Source organism: Lolium perenne, chromosome 5, assembly GCF_019359855.2.
Source record: "Lolium perenne isolate Kyuss_39 chromosome 5, Kyuss_2.0, whole genome shotgun sequence".
NCBI classification, from domain to species: Eukaryota; Viridiplantae; Streptophyta; class Magnoliopsida; order Poales; family Poaceae; genus Lolium; species Lolium perenne.
In genome coordinates this window covers 57621497-57642662 of record NC_067248.2, presented here as the reverse complement: position 1 = coordinate 57642662, position 21166 = coordinate 57621497, and the positions used below count along the sequence as shown (strand labels likewise).

At 46.6% G+C, this 21166-nt stretch overlaps 1 protein-coding gene across 1 annotated transcript; it reads right to left on the bottom strand.

The window, feature by feature from the left end:
- Window positions 1–8278: 8278 nt before the first annotated feature.
- LOC127303348 (disease resistance protein RGA5-like) lies at window positions 8279–12315 on the bottom strand. The gene is made up of 2 exons (XM_051334090.1): window positions 11468–12315; window positions 8279–10271 (listed from the first exon to the last, which is right to left on the bottom strand). The coding sequence occupies exons 1-2, from the start codon at window positions 12313–12315 to the stop codon at window positions 8279–8281; spliced, it is 2841 nt and encodes a 946-aa protein (XP_051190050.1).
- Between the last annotated feature and the right edge of the window lie 8851 nt (window positions 12316–21166).

The following is a 21166-nucleotide window of genomic DNA, read 5'->3' as shown; positions in this document are numbered from 1 at the left end:
ACCACGGGCACCAGGCCTGCGCCCTCACCTTTTTGGCGTTGCGCTCGCCGTTGCCCATCCGGGTCCGGCGTTGGCGGTGACAACCGCTTTGCCATGCTGCCGCCTCGACCCAATCGCACGGCCGGCACAGCAAGAAAACAAGAAACCGAGACCCGGTCAAAACGGCAACGAACCGACCCGCTACTCAAGGCTCACAAGGCGAAGCAAGCGCCGACTATGGATCGGTAGCCAAAACGGTGCTGGTAGGCCCAGCGATAGCGACTCCCAGATCAACCAGGAGCTCTCCCAACCCTGGGAGCTTAGAGCTCTTAGGGATTCGTGAGTTCATTGCTCTGAAACTACCCTGCACACGACAGAGAGAGATAGGAGAGTTTTGCGACCCGTTAAACTTTGCGTCATTTTCTTTCCTTCCTTTTATTCAAGGTTCACGATGTCGTAGAGATCGTGACCGATTCCTAAGCTGTCTACGATCCATTTTTTACGCCATCCCACGGAGTTGATCGTGTCCAGGCACAACTGAGCAAACGAAAGACTGGGGCATCTACGTGAACAAGCACGTGTCAGGCTTATTACATAAACTATGACACAAACAAACGTGTCAAACTATGACAAGAAATTCAAAGGAAACTTGACAACTTGATCAACATAACACGACGATGCGGACGCGGAGATGCATGTTTTTGGCCGCCCCGTGTAGGGTCGCCGGCAGGATGCAGCTCACGCCGGCGCCCCCGCAGGGGCCTGACGAGTTCGACACGGGTGCATCCATCGTCACTTCGCCGTCGGTGGAGAGCTCTGTCTTGTACTTTGGCCGCGTCTCGGCGGACGCGCTGAGGCACACCACGGAGACCTTCTTGATCGCACGCTGTGGCCCGTCTGCCGAGCCGGCATCGGCATCGTCCACGGACGGGCCCCAGCCTTCCGCCGCACCGGCCGCGGTCATCATCGCTGCAAAGCCAGCAAAATCATCATCACCTACGGTCAGGAGGAACACGCGCTCGTCCTTCTCCCCCAGCAGAAGGAGCTGCCGCTCCGACGCGGACACGACCAGCTGGTACTGCGCGCCGTAGGTGATCCTGACCGCGCGCAGGGAGTGCACGGCGACGAGGTGGTCCAGGAGCGCCCGCGGCGGGGCCAGGAAGCCGCACCCAGGCTCGATGCAGGCGCAGTCGTCGGGGCTAAGCGTCGTGGCGCTGGGAATGGTGGTGGCCATTGGGGCTAGCTAAAGATCAGATGGTGCTTCTGCTTAGCCTCGTCGGTGAGCAAGCCGGTCTGCAACTCTGGTCTCTGGTTTCTGCTTTGGTGGCCGAGGTGTCTTTGTAGTAGTTCTGAAAGCATATCGATCTTGTCTAGCTCGGTGCATGCTACGACACCGTGGATAAAAGAAAGCGGAGCTCGAGATTGGACGGGTCATGGCTGCCAGCCTCCCGTGCCGAGCTAGGGCAGTCTCCAACGCCGGCGACCATTCCGCACCCGCGCATTCGGATGGGTCTAGCTGGATAAAAACGCGGTCCACGCGGCGACGCACCGCAAATGCGGATGGCCGCGGTGTCCGGAACGAATCTGGGCCCGGTTTGCGTGGCCGCGGATGGCACGCGGCGTCCTCGCGTGTCCGTCTGGTCCGCATGGCTGGCCCAGCTGTCGGTGCCCTAGTCTTATTAAATGTGGAATGGGGAGGGGGACTATCCATATCTAGCCCCCACTCTCCACTCCGACCACACGCACGCACGACCTCGAGCTTCCGCGCCGCCATGGCCCCGAAGCGGGAGTTCCTCCCGTCCGCGAACGACCACGAGGTCGGCAGCAGCCGGCGAATCGCGCCGGCGGCGTTCGACATGTGGCCGCCGGCTCCTCTCAGCCGCGACCGGATCTACGTCACCGTAGCGGTGGTGCAGATGTTCTGGGACGCCGGCGCCCCAATGCCGTGGGGGACGTGCACCTCCCCCACGGCTGACACCTGAGCCCAGATCGGGTTCCGGTGCCGCTCATCCCGGGCCCTGGCCGCGCCCGCATCGCGGAGATCCGAAGGCGCCGCGCGCAGCTGCCGGCGGACCTCCGCGAGCACCCCGCATACGGCGACACAAATCCCAACTGGGACTTGTGGTTCGAGGTGGAGCACGATGCGTGTCGGCGCACGTGCTTCACGTCCGCAACAGCGCGGCCTCGCGCGCAGCCGCGCACGCCTGATAGGCGGGCTTGCCGCTGCCCCGGCGGCCTCTACATCGACGAGGCCGCGGCGGAGCCACAGGCCCAGCCCCAACCCTAGCCCCAGCCGCAGCCCGAGCCCTAGGAGGAGGACGACCCCGAGCTGCAGGCGGCGCTCGCGGCGTCCCGCGAGCAAAGCGACCTCGAGGAGCTGGCCAAATGGCCGCACCTCGCCGAGACGTTGCGCGCCTCCGTGCTGGAGGAGATGGCCAGAAAGGCCAGGAGGCCGCCCAGGCGGAGGCGTGGGCCTTCCTCGAGATGGCTCGCCAGGAGGAGGAGGCCACGCGCCAAGCGGCGCTCCGGGAGGAGGAGGAGCGTCGGGCCGAGCTCCTGGTGGAGGAGGAGCGCCGGGCCGCACTCCGGCAGGAGGCGGAGCTGCAGGCCGCAGCGGCGGAGCAGCTTCGGAAGGAGACCGCGCGGAGGGCACGGATGCGCAGGCCGGCGAGCCCTCCGGACCCGCACTCCGCCTGGGAAAGGGCGCAGTGGTCGCCCTGGCCGGAGTCCCCGGCACCCTCCGACGTGTCCAGCCAGAACAGCGCGTCGCCGCCGGGGGGCGTCGTCCTCATCGACGGCGATGACGAGGAGTACTACTGGGAGTAGTACTGCCGCCGCCGTGCTCGAAACCCTGGCTAGGTTTTTTTTTATAGTTTAAATCCCATATAAGATTTTCTTTTGTGTAAAAATTGCCAAAATAGGGCTAAGTTTAATGAACCACTAGTTTCAATTTATTTTTTATTGTTTTCCTTTTTCATTTTAATTTTCTTTTATTTTGTTACATTTGTGCTGCATCCGCGCGTTGGGCGCAGCGTGCGACCCAAACGGACACGCGGACGCGGAGCTCTCTCCGGATGTCTGCGCGGTCACCCAAACGACGTAAAACAGACGGCCCAGCACGTCTCGTTTGGATCGCATGGTTGGAGATGCCGTAGCATCTATGTGATGCGATAGAACTTGACCCGAGGATCAGAGGGGGCGTGAGACGTCACTGGGCTGCGACGTGCTGAGCTAGTCCCCAAGATTAAACGGGTCAGAGCATCTCCAGTCGCGTCCCCCAAAGCGTCCCCCAAAGCGATTTGGGGCGCGCCGGACAAAAAAAGCGTTCCAGCCGCGTCCCCCAAAGCCCATTTTTGTCCGGCGCGGCCCGATACGGTGTCCGGCGCCCCGAGCCCGTCCCCGTCCCACAGGGGACGCTCCCGGGACGCCGGACACAACGAAAAGCGAGGCCAACCGACGCGGGCCCGACGCGTCAGCGGCACAGGGAAAAATCGTCGCACACTCCCGCCAAATCCCGCCGCTCCCGCCAAATCGCGCCTATACCGGCGCGCACAGGCCTCCCAAAACATATCCCGCCGATTTCTTTCTCCTATCCCGCCGATTTCTTTCTCCCTCCCGCCGTCCACCCGCCGCCGCTACCCTCTCCCCATTCCATGGCGCCGCCGACAGGCCCCAAAAAGATGGAGAAGAAAGCGGCCAAGAAGCCGCCGGGCAATGCGAAAGCGCCGTTCGCGAAGCCGCGGAAGGCGCCGGCTCCGAAGAAGAAGCCTGAAGGAATGACCGACGATCAATGGCAGCAAGATTGCCTGCGCCGGAAGCTGTCGACGGCGGAGCGGAAAGGACGGAGGGCGGTGGAGCTGGAGAAGAAGGCTCAGGCGGCGCGCCAGCACCAGCACGTAATGGCCGGGTGTATCGCCGCCACCAACGCGAGCCCATGGAGTACGTCCATGCCGGTGTACGTTCCGGGACTGAACTCTCCGTCGCAAGCCGCCTTCTACAACGACGGCCCCTCCGCCACTCCCGGGTGCGTGACGCCTAACTTGTCGCCGCACTACCAGGATGCGCTGCCGCACGGCGGCTTCAACCCCAACAACCTCTACTCCCCGGCGTACGAGCAGCGCGAGCCAGGACCCGGTCCGGACGGCGACCCTTTCATCGGCCGCAGGGGTCCGCTCGAATACGACGGCGCCGGTGCTGAGGAGGACGACGGGGTTGAGGAGGAGGACGTCGAGGAAGAGGAGGGGGTGGAGGACAACGAGGAGGACGACGATGAGGACGAAGAGGGCGGCGAGGAAGAGGACGACGAGGGTGCCGGTGACGATGATCTCGTGGAGGTAGACGCGGACGGCGTGAGGACGAAGAAGAAGAAGAAGAAGAAGAAGCCGTCGGGCACACGAGGCCCGAAGTGGACGCCTCTGGAAGATTGTTGTCTGTGCGAGTCGTGGGCGACGGTGAGCCATGACTCCATCATCGGCGCCAACCAAAAAGGCGGGAAGTACTGGGCGAGGATCAAGGCCGAGTTCGATGAGCGCAAGCTCATCAACAGCGACTACAGGAAGGTGTCAATGAAGAGGAGCCAAAAGGCAATGTCGACGCGATGGGCCATCATCCAGGCGTCGGTGAACGCCTTCCATGGGTACCATCTCGACTTAGAGACCAGAGGCGAGAGCGGCGCCGACGCCGCCAAACTGGTACGACTGTTTCTTCCATAATCCGTAGCGCCTACATTGTGTTCGATGAAATGACTCTGCCTCCTTTGGTTAGTTTGATCGGGCCATGGATTTGTACGCGAAGAACTCGGAAGGTCACAAGTCTTTCGTGCTCATGCATTGCTATGGCAAGCTCAAAATGAATGAGAAATGGCGGCTGACGCGCTTGTCGATGTCCAAGGGGAAGGACGCCATTGATCTGGACGCGCCGCTGGCAACTTCGACAGGGCGTCCTACTGGCAACAAGGCTGCCAAGGCCGCCTTGGCCGACGCTGCGTCGTCTGAGAAGACGCAGGCGTCGATCACGAAATGCCTCGCCGACGTCTCCTCGACCTTTCTCTCCCGCGACAAAAAGACCGACCAAAGGTGGGCCGAGCTGCTCAAGAGGCAAGAGGAGAAGCTGGAGCTCAAGAAACGCAGGGACGACATGTCCCTGCTGAGAACGTCGACAGAGGGAATGTCTCCCCGGACGCGAGCGGCGCACAACTTCTTCAAAGGCCAGATCCTCGACGACATCGAAGCCAAAATGGCGGCGGCGGACGCGGCGGCCCTGGCAGCGGCATCGGCATCGGCGGCAGCGGCAGCGCAGCAAGAGCAGGCTGACGCGTCTTCTACTGCTACACCTGCGTCGGCCTCTGCGTCGGCGACGGAGCAGACGCACCATGCACAGGAACAGGCGGATCGCGACGAGGTCGTCGTGCTCGACGGGCCTGCGTCGACTCAGGATACGACGCCGTCGCCCAACCCCTTCCCCTTCTTCTAATTTGCATGCACCACCGGTCTGTAATATGATCGCGCGCCCAGTACTTTGATCGATCGCCGCTACTCTGATCGCGACGAATCGGCGGGAACGATCTCTTTTGAATGCATCTATTTGAATTTCTGATTGGGGCGGCGTTTGGGGGACGCGGCTGGGGAGCGACGTCCCCCAAACGCGGCACGAACAAAACACGTCCCCCAAACGCTCGATCCGGCGCGGTTTGGGGGACGGTTTGGGGGACGCGACTGGAGATGCAGGCTAGGATTGTGGGAATACTAGCAAAACCTTATATAAATTAGCCAACCGAATTCTCATTTCCAATTTCGGACATAAAAAGTAGCCGGTTTAGTTTGTTGGTCCGGACAGAAACAGACCGTTGCGGATGGGTGATGGATGATCCCTATTTCAAAAAAAAAAAGTGTCAATTTTCTATTTTCACTAGTTCAATGAAACAAAGTTTCGAGTGAACTAAATCTTGTAGGCTATCTTTGATTTGCAGGGTCCTAAATTGAAGGAATATGAAATCATATGTTTGGATATTTTTTCATTAAATGGATTTCCATTGAAATTTTGGTGATTCGGAATCCTTCGAAAAATTTATAGCAGGTTATTCGATTTGTAGGACTAACTACTATATGAACTTTTTCGGAAGATTTATTTTATTACATGTCATAGAATTTTTTGATCCACCCAAAACCTCCTACTAGTTAAAATTCTTCTTTCTCCAGTGTTATAGTTAGACAAGCTTTGGTAAAAAAAAATATCATGTAGGATTCAATATGGAATGACATTGCAATCCTGTATTTTTCATAATTCAATGATTTTGAAATCCGATGAATCAAAAGAGAATGGCATATAATCTTGAACCCTGTAGGTTTGAGAGACTATATGAATTAGCATTAACATTTTTTTACACAACAAATGAAAAATGATGAAAATGTATAAAGAGGTTAGAGGCCCTCTCTGGTTTTGAAGAATTTTACATGAGATTTGGTGGCTTCCTTTTCGTATATCTTTTTTCCTACAAACCTAGTATTCCCACAATCCTAGCGTGCCCTGACCTGTTTAATCTTGGGGACTAGCTCAGCACGTCGCAGCCCAGTGACGCCCCGTCTGATCCTCGGGTCAAGTTTTATCAGATCACATAGATGCTAGCTCGGCACACGGGCCACGGCGTGCGACGAAGGAGGTCTCCGTGGTGTGCCTCAGCGCGTCCGCCGCGGCTCGGCCAAAGTACGCGGCCGAGTTCTCCGCCGACGGCGGAGCGACGATGGGTGCACCCGTGTCGAACTCGTCAGGCCCCTGCGGGGGCGCCGGCGTGAGCTGCATTCTGACGGCGACCCTACACGGGGCGGCCAAGAACATGCATCTCCGCATCCGCATCGTCGTCCGTCGCCGCTCTTGGAAGACCAGATGTTTCGCGAGGTTCCGTCGTTCTTTCCGGCCATCTCGGCCGGGGACATATGTCAGGAGGTTCGGTTGCATCTGGTGCGCTGTGTGAGGTGTAGGGCTGTTAAACCTGCTATAACCCTCGAGTAGTAGTAGTTAAGTCGTCCCTGACGAGAAGTGCTAATTCAGATTATGTGAGCTCCGTTTGGTGTTGTACGTCTAGGGGTGGAAACGGATCGAATGCGGATCGAATTGTGTCCTTCCCATATCCGTTTCCATATTTCCAAAACGAATACGGATGCGGATACGAATGTTGTCGAATACAAATTCGGAGCGGATGTTACTCGAATACGAATACGGATCGGATGTTTTCTCCATTCAGAGCGGATACGAATATAATTATAAGAAAAACGATAGATTCATTTCTTATAATGAGCCAACTATATAATGGCAGAGAGATAAATATACTCATATAATGCATAGTAGTTTCAAATGAAATGACATAAAAGAACATTTGGCCGATTTGTTAGTTTCTCTACCTTAGATAATTGGTGTATTGGGGTTAAATTACTAAAATTGGCTGACATAATCTTATTCGGATATGGATATATCCATTTCCATATCCACATTTGCTTCAAAATTCAAAACCATATTTGTATTTGCTTTTTGTAAAACGGATTCGGATATTTACCATATCCATTTCCACAGACGTCCGGATTCAGATATTACCATTTCCATTTTTAATTTCTCGAATACAAATGTCGGATAATATGGACTATCCACTACCAATTTCCACCCCTATGTACGTCGATGTGCTTCATGTGTATATATATGTACGTATCCTAGGCCATTGCAAATGCAATAATCCAGCCTCGGTGTTTACTCTTGTTGATGTGCACTGCTGTTCATGGCTTACGGGCGGTTAAAACGATCGAGGGTTCGAGGTGCGTGCAAATCCGAAACTGTTAGTGCTCGCAACGGTTGAGGTCTCAGTTCCTTCCTTGGCTTCTTGTGTTTTCCTGAAGAAGGAAACATGCTGTGGGGTATGAACTTCCACTTCGATGTCCAACCTTTTTCTGTCTGCTTTTGGCGTTCCGTGACGCCGAACGATTTTTGTATAATAGATAACTATCTTTTTTTTCTTCTAATGAGGCCATCTTCACAGTCCCTAATGATATGCTTAGCCGCATGAGTGTGTAGCGAAAATGCCCACTAAAACATGAACCTGAATTAACGTTTCAGGAAAAACAAATGAAAATAATTTTGTACAAGGAAGGCCAGTGTTTTCTACAGTAGAATAGAAAATTCATTATATATATACTCTCTAGATTATGAGAAACACGCGTGGGTGTAACTACACCCGGATGAATGTAGTAAGTATCATTTAAAGGAATGGATTCCAGTATTCCACGAACACCAAGAAATCAGACCTGGCGCCGCATTACGGATAGATTCCACGAACGAGCACAGTAGGGCGGTTGGGATGTGTGCTGACCACACTCTTCATAGAAGCCTCAAAACTGCAGGGATCGCCGTTTACTCTACAAACGAGAGTAACGAGTTTGGGGAGATTTTTTATCCCAAAATCAAAACCAACTGTCTCAGTTTCATCCATACATGGCATGCCCATAAAAATCACGAGCATTTCTAGCTTGGGCATGGAACCTGCTGCAAACTTCATATCCATTCCTCGACTCTTTGTACCATACTGAAACTTCGTCAAGTATGGGAACCCAACTTCACCACTAACTGTCAACATTCTAGTTCTACCTTGAGTAGAGCGGGTAAGCTTCCAAGAACTAAGGTATCCCTCGTTTAGTTCTAGCTTGAGCAGAGCGGGTAAGCTTCCAAGAATGCAGAGATCATTCTGCATGATTCCCTCCACTTCAATATTTATCTCTTGGAGATTGACAAGTGAGGATATCCATTCAGGAACCTTCGAGAATGGCGAATCATGTACCACAAGTTTATGGAGGCTAAGTGGAACAGGGCACAAAGTTCCCAAAGGCAAGCTGGTCCCATTTCTAATTTTTAAACAACAAAGGTTGATCATAGAAATAAGGCCATGAATAAAAGAAGCAATAGCTTCCTCCCACTCTGTAGCATCACGTGTACCTCCATATGGAATATGTTCTTGGAAATCAATAGACAACATCCTTAGATTCAGAAATTGGCCAAGTTCTTGCATGAACTTAAACGTCTGCCTGAAGAAGCCAACCTGTTGCAACACCTCAAGTGACTGCAGCTTCACAATTCCATCAGGAAATGCAACTTCCCGATCAGTAAAGAGTTGCACCAAATTCCCTAGATTCACTATGCTTGCTGGCAGTTTCCTTACGAATGTGTCTCTTAGATCCAATATCTGTAGGCATCGTAGACACCCGATATGTGCTGGGAGCTCAGTTATTTCTGTTCCCCTGAGGTTAAGGTATCTTAGATAAAGCAACCTCCCTATATTATTAATATGGTGGCTTTTCAATTTGCTGCTTCCAGGGTAAGGGGAACCCGGACCCCCAAAATCCAGACTACGTGCACGAGTGAACTCATCCAATCGTGGAATTTCTGAATTTCCAAAAATATTGAGTGATCGGGCATGGGACAATACAAGGCCCCTTGTTGGCACGATAGAACTTTCCTCTCTACCAACTTGGAGAGACAGCCGCCGAGCTTTCCTTTCGCCATTAATTGGTACAAAGGGAACACCTACCAAAGTAACAAAGTTACTCTCAGTGGACTTGGATATGATGAAATCAAGAATTGTGTCATGAACTCTAATAGTATTCAGCTTATGGTCTTCATCAATCACCAGTTGGACCAAACTCCTATTGACGAGCTCATTGAAACACATCTCTCCTAACTCGTCTACCGTATATCTGCCTTCTTTATGAAAGAATCCTTCAGCAATCCAACTCCTTATTAGACGTTTCTTCTTGATTATAGCATCTTCTGGAAATATACCCAGGTACAAGATGCATGTTTTTAGAAGAGAAGGCAGATCAAAGTAACTAAGTGACAATATCTTCATCATACTTTCAACACTACGATTTCTCTCAAGTGCATAACCAATTGAATCTTTGACTTCATTCCATATAAGCACTGTTTTTTGTTTGCTAGCTAGCAGGCCAGATATAGCAGTGATTGCTAAAGGCATGCCATCACATTTCTGCAAGATTTGATCAGAAACTTCTTCAAGGTGAGAAGGGCAATGCTCTTCGGAGTCGAATAGTCTTCTGTAGAATAATTTTCTAGAGTTCACAATACCAAGAGGCCTTATAGCAAAAATATGGCCATTGAATGATGAACTGCATGCTTCTGCAATACTGTTTATACGAGTAGTGATGATTATTCTACTACCAGTACTGGTCATGGGGAATACACACTTAATAACATCCCATGCATCCATGTCCCATATATCATCAACAACAATAAAGTACCTACACATGGATTTTTGAAATATTAGTGGGGCCAAAATAATATTAAGGGTGTTCAACAAGATATTCCCTCCGTCCTCAAATAAGTGGACGTATATGTAAAATTTATCCACAAAAGAGTGTACTTCTTTTCTTTCAATGCACTTTAAAGTAGAAAATTTGTTTCTCTCTCATCGCACGGGAATTAAGACCAATGACATCCAGCGCATGGTCTCTTTGTTTTCTAGATGCACTTAGCTCATTGGATATGCAGAGAGGTAAGAGATGATGATTAATACTTTCCAATGCAAAATCCTTAATATGCCTTAAAAACCAAGAAGTACACTCTTTTGAGGACAAAGGGAGTAGACTTTAACTGAACATGTTTTTCACACTGGCAACATAAAAATACAACTAATAGTCAATGTTGTTGAAATTGCAAATGTTGCCGACGTAATTAATTTTTGTTTGTAATTGTTTATTCTGTATATCACGAAAGTGCACCTAGTATCCTAGACTTGTGTTATTTTGTTATGGTGATTAATGACAAGTAGGTTTTATGTGTTAATTATTTTTCCGTGAGTTGGGATAACGTGCATGCATGTGTGGTAAATTAAAAACATATCTATTTGTTTTGAATTTTGGTAAAGTATTTCCTATAATTTTGTTTACCTGGCGACTAACTGCTAATTAGCAACCATTCACGGGCATTCCTTGGTTTTGTTGCATCATTTGTGGAACTTCATGGAAGATGAATAATAATCCACGGGAGGAATCTTAGAGATGAAGGATTCTTCCACCTAAAGAAAAGCCTAGGGACCTCCTTCCTCCACATACTTCGTCTCCAATACTAATTTACTTCCGCATGTGAAGCAGCAGAAAGCTCGTATATGTATGAATGAATCAAGGGCAGAAGGGACATCCAAGCTGCTGAAGGATATTATTAGATGCAATCTAAATTAATCTTCTTTTGCATTTATAATGTTCAACGTGATTTTGTATGATTTTAATTAATATAAGAGTTAGACTAAGGCGCGACTAGTTCACCATGTGACTCAAGCACTAAGCAACACAAAAACTTCATCAGCTCTACAGGCCACTGAAGAGAGCAGCATGCGCAAAAATCCTATGAATGAAATATTGACTGTGTTTTAACTTAAAAGCTGGCGATTGCGTTTTAGCGAGTCCAAAAAACCATATACATAGTAGTAAGTATGTACCTTTTGTCTTTCAGGAACTCGTTGATGTTGATAGCAAGCTGCTGAATGCTCCCTTCTTCAGTAACAGCATAATTTTTCTTGCTAATCTTACTAAGGATGGTTCTCAGGATGTTCGTCATGTTTGGACTACGTGACACAGATACGAAAGCAAAACTGTGGAATTCTCGTCTAAGCTTTTGGTACACTTGATTTGCAAGAGTCGTTTTGCCCATTCCTCCAGACCCAACGATGGATACTATCTTTGGTTGTCGTGTTGACACATGTCCTTCCTCTTCAGTCAACAAATTTATAATTTCAGTCCTCGATTCATCAATTCCGACAATCTTTGACACATGGTCAAAGATAACAAGAGCTCTAGTGTCAACGGCTCCATTGATGGTTTCCGAGAATGCTTTGACGGGATTGTGCCTTGCATTTCTCTTTCCCAGCTCAGTCTTGTATCTTGTGTTCTTCTCGCCCACCTGAGTGATCTGCTTCTTCAAATCATTGATCTCATTGCCAATCCGACGGCGCGCCTTCATCTTTCCCAGCAAGTGATTGATCTTATCCATGAATCCTGGCTTAGAGTCCTTATCATTGATGCTTTGCATGAAGTCGTCGATGCAGTCCTCCATGTCATAGGACAGCTCACGCACCTCGTTCATCCAAACTTTATCCTGCACATCGGGATCCTCCTCCTCCGAAATCTTCATGAGAAACACATCCATGGCAGCAAGCTCACGAGTAAGGAACTCGATCTCGCCATGCACACCTTTAAAACGCTTGTACTTGTCGCCCAGCAAAGTACCAAGCTTCCCCATGACAGGTTTCAGGGCTGCTGTCGCTACACTCACGAGAGCCGCTTCCATGGTTAGCTTAGTTCTTGCAAAGCTAACTCTGTGTGGATTGCTTGCAGTAACAGTTTAATTAGGTCCAATGGGTACTCCTTGTGGCCTCAAATTATAGCTGCAATACGAATTAGTCCTGCATCTTCGTCATTCTATCTGAATTACTAATTAATCCCCTGCTTAGCAGTTCCAAGGCTGTCATTTTCCTACAGCACAAGTTGTACTTTTCTATTGATATATTACAACAAGTTGTGCAATAATTGTCCGGTAAACTAAGATAGGGCACGTCAGCACTGGAAAACTGTGTCATGGGCAAAAGGAATAAGCCAGGAAGTTTCTTGGTTACTTGTTTGGTGATGGTCTTGTGCTCCTGAATTGCAATATGGTATTCCACAACACAATTGTTCTCTACTTTATACAGATAAAAGTGAAGTAGTAGTAAAAATTATGGCAAAGCTATCATGGAGTCAACTTTTGGTCATTAATCTAACTTGTATTAGCCTTGCATTGCATGAGGAACTTTGGGTGACAAATATTGACTTGGCTCGCCCCTTCACCATGGAGCACTTTTCACAATTTGCTGAGCTTTGGTCGCTTATTGGAAACGTCAGTCTTCGCGACGACGAAGACGATGATATTATTTGGAGGCTTACGCCTAATGGAGAATACTCCGCTAAGTCGGCCTATGAGGTGCAATTTATTGGGTCCATCGCTTCGCCCATGAACAAGTACATTTGGAAAGCTCGAGCTCCTCTCAAAGTCAAGTTCATCACGTGGCTTGCAAACCAAAATAGAATTTGGACGGCAGATTGTTTACAAAAGCGGGGGTGGCCAAATTCTAGCATTTGCCCCCTTTGCAAGCAATGTACGGAATCAGTTGACCACCTATTTATCCATTGCCTTTACTCCACTCGCATTTCGGGCGAATCAAGGATTGGTTGGGCATCGTCGAGCTTCATCCTACCAATTTTTTCGATAAAGAGAATATATTAATATCAAAATATACCAATCACACCTAGCCTCTGCAACAACGCTCCACCCTAATGGCTGTACAGATGCACACAACCAAAAAAGAGTAAAGAAAACTAAGAAATAAAAGTCCCTCTACAACCTTCTAGACCTAGCAACAGCAATACAACCACCACCATGACAACACCTGAAGTACAGACTGTCCAAAAGCGACGCCTCCAAGAAGGGAACAGTGCACCAGCGCCGTCGTCGCCCAACCAAAGTTCTTAGGTTTTCACCCTGAAGATAGTCCCCACTCTCAAAACAATGCCTCCAAGAAGAACATTGCCAGGCACAACCAGTTAAGGCCAGACCTTGGGTTTTCACCCTGAGAGGTAAGACTCTGAACTTCCCCTGTGCTGCCGCCCCCACAGGCATATCACTGCTGCAGGCCCGAAGTGGGTTAGGCTTAAATGTGTTTTGAATTTGCTTCTTGACGTTCTCTTTTGCTTCAACTCTTATTTCTTGCGAGAGTATCATTAAAATTACTGAGCCCATCTTAATGGCTATAAAGAAAGAACTTCTTGGGAGATAACCTATGTGTTTATTTTGCTACTTTTTTGTTGTGTCTTGGAAGTTGTTTACTACTGTAGCAACTCTCATTATCATGTTTTTGTGCCAAGTAAAGTCTCTATGGTAAAGTTGATGCTAGATTTGGATTGCTGCACAGAAACAGCATTGCTGTCTGTCACGAATTCGCGCAGATCTCTCTGTAGAAGAGTCAAAAAAATCTGAAAATTTACGTGCGTGATCCTCAGATATCTACGCAACTTTCATTAGTTTTGAGTTTTTCCGTTTGAGCAAGTTAAGTGCCCCTGCAAAATTCGTCTTTACGGACTGTTTTGTTTTTGACAGATTCTACCTTTTATTTCGCATTGCCGCTTTTGCTATGTTGAATGAGTTTCTTTGTTCCATTAACTTTCAGAAGCTTTGTGCAATGTACAGAAGTGTTAAGAATGATTGTGTCACCTCTGAACATGTGAATTTTTATTATGCACTAACCCTCTAATGAGTTTGCTTGAAGTTTGGTGTGGAGGAAGTTTTCAAGGGTCAAGAGAAGAAAATGATATACTATGATCAAGAAGAGTGAAAGGTCTAAGCTTGGGGATGCCCCGGTGGTTCATCCCTGCATATTTTAAGAAGACTCAAGCATCTAAGCTTGGGAATGCCCAAGGCATCCCCTTCTTCATCGACAACTTATCAGGTCACTTCTAGTGAAACTATATTTTTATTCGGTCACATCTTATGTACTTTACTTGGAACGTCTGTGTGCTTTTATTTTCGCTTTGTTATTTTCATTCTCTAAATAAATTCATGCTCATGTGGGAGAGAGACACGCTCCGCTTTTTCATATGGAACACTTGTGTTCTTAGTTGTGGTTTTAATGTTCAATGGCGAAAGTTGATCGCTTCACTTATTGTTATTTTGTTGGAATCAGAAAATGCTTCATATGGTTTTGAATAACTTGATACTTGGCAATTGTTTTGAGCTCTCATAAATCATGTTTTAGCTCTTGCATCATGTAGTTTAAATCTAGTAGTGGAGAACTACTGTAGAGCTTGTTGAAATTTGGTTTGCATGATTGGTCTCTCTAAGATCTAGATATTTTCTGGTAAAAGTGTTTGAGCAACAAGGAAAACAGTGTAGAGTCTTATAATGCTTGCAATATGTTCTTATGTAAGTTTTGCTGTATCGGTTCATACTTGTGTTTGCTTCAAATAACCTTGCTAGCCAAAGCCTTGTACTGAGAGGGAATACTTCTCGTGCATCCAAAACCTTGAGCCAAAACCCATGCCATTTGTGTCCACCATATCTACCAACTATGTGGTATTTCCTGCCATTCCAAGTAAATACTTCATGTGCTACCTTTAAACAATTCAAAAGTTATTATCTCTTATTTGTGTCAATGTTTTATATCTCATGAGGAAGTATGTGGTGTTTTATCTTTCGATCTTGTTATTTACTTCTGACAGACTTTCACAATGGACTAGTGGCTCATCCGCTTATCCAATAATTTTGCAAAAGGAGCTGGCAATGGGGTTCCCAGCCCCAATTAATTAACTTGCATTAATAATTCTCTTCACATGTGTTGCCTTGATCTATCAGTAAGCAACTTAAATTTGCAAATAGACACTCCTCCATGGTATGTGAATGTTGGAAGGCACCCGAGGATTCGGTTAGCCATGGCTTGTGTAAGCAAAGGTTGGGGGGAGTGTCATCTAATAAATAAAACTAAAGTACATGTGTAAACAAAAGAGAAGAGGGATGATCTACCTTGCTGGTAGAGATAACGTCCTTCATGGGAGCCGCTCTTGAAAGTCTGGTTGATAAGGTAGTTAGAGTACCCGCTACCATTCGTTGACAACAACAAACACCTCTTAAAATTTTACTTTTATGCTCTCTATATGATTTCAAAACTTGAAAAGCTCTAACACATGATTTAATCCCTGCTTCCCTCTGCGAAGGGCCTATCTTTTACTTTATGTTGAGTCAGTTTACCCATTTCCTTCCATCTTAGAAGCAAACACTTGTGTCAACTGTGCATTGATTCTTACATACTTGCTTATTTGCATTCATCATATTACTCTATGTTGACAATTATCCATGAGATATGCATGTTGAAAGTTGAAAGCAACTGCTGAAACTTATATCTTCCTTTGTGTTGCTTCGATGCCTTTACTTAGAATTTATTGCTTATGAGTTAGTTCTTATGCAAGTCTTGTTGATGCTTGTCTTGAAAGTACTATTCATGAAAAGTTTTTCTATATGATTCATTTGTTTAGTCATTATCTTTTGTTAGCAAACTATAGATCATTGCTTTGAATCACTCCATTCATGTCATATGCTTTACAATAATGTTGATCAAGATTATGATGGTAGCATGTCACTTCAGAAATTATTCTTGTTATCGTTTACCTACTCGAGGGCGAGTAGGAACTACGCTTGGGGATGCTGATACGTCTCCAATGTATCTATAATTTCTGATGTTCCACGCTTGTTTTATGACAATACCTACATGTTTTGTTCACACTTTATATCGTTTTGATGCATTTTCCGGAACTAACCTATTGCCGAGATGCCGAAGTGCCTGTTCCTGTTTTCTGTTGTTTTTGGTTTCAGAAATTCTAGTAAGGAAATATTCTCGGAATTTGACGAAATCAACGCCCAACATCTTATTTTTCCCGGGAGCTTCCAGCATCGAAAAGGGACCAGAGGGGAGCCAGGGGGCCCCACACCACCTGGCGGCGCGGCCAGGGGGTGGGCGCGCCCCCATATGGTCTGGCTCCACCAGGCCCCCTCCGAGGCTGCCCTTCCGCCTATATAAAGCCCCTGACCGAAATCTTCGATACGAATAAACCACGGTACGAGAAAAGTTCCAGAGCCGCCGCCATCGCGAAGCCAAGATCTGGGGGACAGGAGTCTCTGTTCCGGCACGCCGCCGGGACGGGGAAGTGCCCCCGGAATGCTTCTCCATCGACACCACCGCCATCTTCACCGCCATCTTCATCAACGCTGCTGCTCCCATGATGAGGAGGGAGTAGTTCTCCCTCGAGGCTAAGGGCTGTACCGGTAGCTATGTGGTTAATCTCTCTCTCTATACTCCAATACAATGATCTCATGAATTGCCATGCATGATTGAGATCCATATGATGAGCTTGTATCGCTACTAGTCTATGTGCTACTCATGTGATGTTATTAAAGTAGTCTATTCCTCCTGCATGGTGTAATGGTGACAGTGTGTGCATCGTGTGGTTCTTGTCGTAGGTTATGATCATGATCTCTTGTAGGTTATGGAGTTAATTATCATTATGATACTATTGATGTGATCTATTCCTCCTTTCATAGTGTAATGTGGACAGTGTGTATGCTATGTTAGTTCTCGGTTTATTTTGCAAAGATCTATTATGCTCTAAGGTTACTTAAATATGAATGCCGAATGTTGTGGCGCTTGTTAACTCCGGCTTGAGGGAGCTCTTGTAGTCCTACACAACGAATGGTGTTTGTCATCCAACAAAAGAGTGTATGTAGCACAAATGAGAGAAGTTATTATTTATTATGTGATCAATGTTGAGAGTGTCCACTAGTGAAAGTATGATCCCTAGGCCTTGTTTCCAAACATCGAATCACCGCTTATTTACTGTTCTACTGCATGTTTACTCGCTGCCATATTTTATTCAGATTACTATTACCACTCATATACATCCATACTACTTGTATTTCACTATCTCTTCGCCGAACTAGTGCACCTATACATCTGACAAGTGTATTAGGTGTGTTGGGGACACAAGAGACTTCTTGTATCGTGATTTCAGGGTTGCTTGAGAGGGATATCTTTGACCTCTTCCTCCCTGAGTTCGATAAACCTTGGGTGATCCACTTAAGGGAAAACTTGCAGCTGTTCTACAAACCTCTGCTCTTGGAGGCCCAACACTGTCTACAGGAAAAGAAGCGTGAGTAGATGATACGTCTCCAACGTATCGATAATTTCTTATGTTCCATGCCACTTTATTGATGATACCTACATGTTTTATGCACATTATATGTCATATTTATGCATTTTCTGGAACTAACCTATTAACAAGATGCCGAAGAGCCGATTCTTGTTTTCTGCTGTTTTTGGTTTCAGAAATCCTAGTAAGGAAATATTCTCGGAATTGGACGAAATCTTCGCCCAGGGTCCTATTTTTGCACGGAGCTTCCAGAAGACCGAAGGAGAGTCGAAGTGGGGCCACGAGGTGGCCAGGGGATAGGGCGGCGCGGCCCAGGCCCTGGCCGCGCCGGCCTGCCCCCTGGGCCCCTCGTGCCGCCTCTTGACCTGCCCTTCCGCCTACTTATAGCCTCCGTCGCGAAAACCCCAGTACCGAGAGCCACGATACGGAAAACCTTCCAGAGACGCCGCCGCCGCGAATCCCATCTCGGGGGATTCAGGAGATCGCCTCCGGCACCCTGCCGGAGAGGGGATTCATCTCCCGGAGGACTCTTCATCGCCATGATCGCTCCGGAGTGATGAGTGAGTAGTTTCACCCTGGACCATGGGTCCATAGCAGTAGCTAGATGGTCGTCTTCTCCTTGTTGTGCTTCATTGTTGGATCTTGTGAGCTGCCTAACATGATCAAGATCATCTATATGTAATTCTATATGTTGTGTTTGTCGGGATTCGATGGATAGAGAATACTATGTTATGGTGATTATCAATCTATTGTTTATGTGTTGTTTATGATCTTGCATGCTCTCCGTTATTAGTAGAGGCTCTGGCCAAGTTTTTACTCTTAACTCCAAGAGGGAGTATTTATGCTCGATAGTGGGTTCATGCCTTCATTGACACCTGGGACGTGTGAGAAAGTTCTAAGGTTGTGATGTGCTGTTGCCACTAGGGATAAAACATTGATTCTATGTCTAAGGATGTAGTTGTCGATTACATTACGCACCATACTTAATGCAATTGTCTGTTGCTTAGCAACTTAATACTGAATGGGGTTCGGATGATAACCTGAAGGTGGACTTTTTAGGCATAGATGCAGTTGGATGGCGGTCTATGTACTTTGTCGTAATGCCCAATTAAATCTCACTATATTTATCATATCATGTATATGCATTGTTATGCCTTTCTCTATTTGTCAATTGCCCGACTGTAATTTGTTCACCCAACATGCTTTTATCTTATGGGAGAGACACCTCTAGTGAACTGTGGACCCCGGTCCTATTCTTTACATAGCATACAATCTACTGCAATTGTGTTTTACTATTTTCTTGCAAACATCTTCCACTCGATACGTTTAATCCTTTGTTACAGCAAGCCGGTGAGATTGACAACCTCACTGTTTCGTTGGGGCAAAGTACTTTGGTTTTGTTGTGCAGATTCCACGTTGGCGCCGGAATCCCTGTTGTTGCGCCGCATCACATTTCGCCACCATCAACCTTCAACGTGCTTCTTGGCTCCTACTGGTTCGATTAAACCTTGGTTTCATACTGAGGGAAACTTGCTTCTATACGCATCATACCTTCCACTTGGGGTTCCCAACGGACGTGTGCATCTACGCGTATCAAGCTAAATTTCTGGCGCCGTTGCCGGGGAGATCAAGACACGCTGCAAGGGGAGTCTCCACATCCAATCTCTTTACTTTGTTTTTGTCTTGCTTTACTTTATTTACTGTCTTGTTTGCTTTATTATTAAAAACACAAAAAATTAGTTGCTTTACTTTCTGTATTGTTTACTTGTTCTATATCAAAACACAAAAAAATAGTTACTTGCATTTAATTTATTTTGTTATCATGTCTAGTCCTGTACTTGCTTTTATTTTTCACTAGTTAGGTTTAATGGAAAACAACAAAAAAATTAGAGATCTTTATAGTATTTATCTTGAGTTAGGACATGATGTGTTTGAAGAGAAAATTAAAAAACCCATGGAACTTTGTTTGCAAAATAGTTGTAGCAATGTTGTTAGCATGAACTCTTTGAACACCATTATTGCTAAAGCTATGGAAGAATTTAAGCTTGGGGAAGCTGGTTGTGATATTTTTAGTCCCCCAAGCTTGGAGGAGAAAATTTACTTGGATGATACTTTACCTCCTATATATGATGTTTGCAATGATGAATATGATATTTTCAGTCCACCTACTATTGAGGAGAAAGTTAATTATGATTACAATATGCCTCCTATATATGATGATAATGGTGATGAGAATAATAATGATAGTTATTTTATTGAATTTGCTCCCACTACAACTAATAAAATTGATTATGCTTATGTGGAGAGTAATAATTTTATGCATGTAGCTCATGACAAGAATGCTTTATGTGATAGTTATATTGTTGAGTTTGTTTATGATGCTACTGAAAGTTATTATGAGAGAGGGAAACATGGTTATATGCATCTTAATAATATTAAGTTTCCCCTCTTTATGTTGAGAATCTTGAAATTGCGCTTGTGTTGCTTTTCTATGCTTGCCACTTTGTTCTTCATGAATTTATTTGTGTACAAGATTCCTTTTCATAGGAAGTGGATTAGGCTTAAATGTGTTTTGAATTTGCTTCTTGATGCTCCTTTTGCTCCATGTTCTATTTTCATGAGAACATCATTAAAATTACTGAGCCCATCTTAATGGCTATAAAGAAAGCACTTTTTGGGAGATAACCCATGTGTTTATTTTGCTACTGTTTTGTTGAGTCTTGGAAGTTGTTTACTACTGTAGCAACCTCCCCTTATCATGTTTTTGTGCCAAGTAAAGTTTCTATGTCAAAGTTGATGTTATATTTGGGATCGCTGCGCAGAAACAGCATTGCTGTCTGTCACGAATCTGGGCACAAGTATCTGTAGAAAATTCGAAAAAATCTGCCAATTTACGAGCATGATCCTCAGATATGTACGCAACTTTCATTAGTTTTGAGTTTTTCCATTTGAGCAAGTCTGGTGCCAGCTTTAAATTCGTCTTTACGGACTGTTCTGTTTTTGACAGATTCTGCCTTTTATTTCGCATTGCCTCTTTTGCAATGTTGGATTTATTTCTTTGATCCATTAATGTCCAGTAGCTTTATGCAATGTCCAGAAGTGTAAAGAATGATTGTGTCACCTCTGAATGTGTGAATTATCAATTGTGCACTAACCCTCTAATGAGTTTGCTTGAAGTTTGGTGTGAAGGAAGTTTTCAAGGGTCAAGAGAGGAGAATGATATACTATGATCAAGAGGAGTGAAAGCTCTAAGCTTGGGGATGCCCCCGTGGTTCACCCCTGCATATTTTAAGAAGACTCAAGCGTCTAAGCTTGGGGATGCCCAAGGCATCCCCTTCTTCATCGACAACATCATCAGGTTCCTCCCCTGAAACTATATTTTTATTCAATCACATCTTGTGTTCTTTACTTGG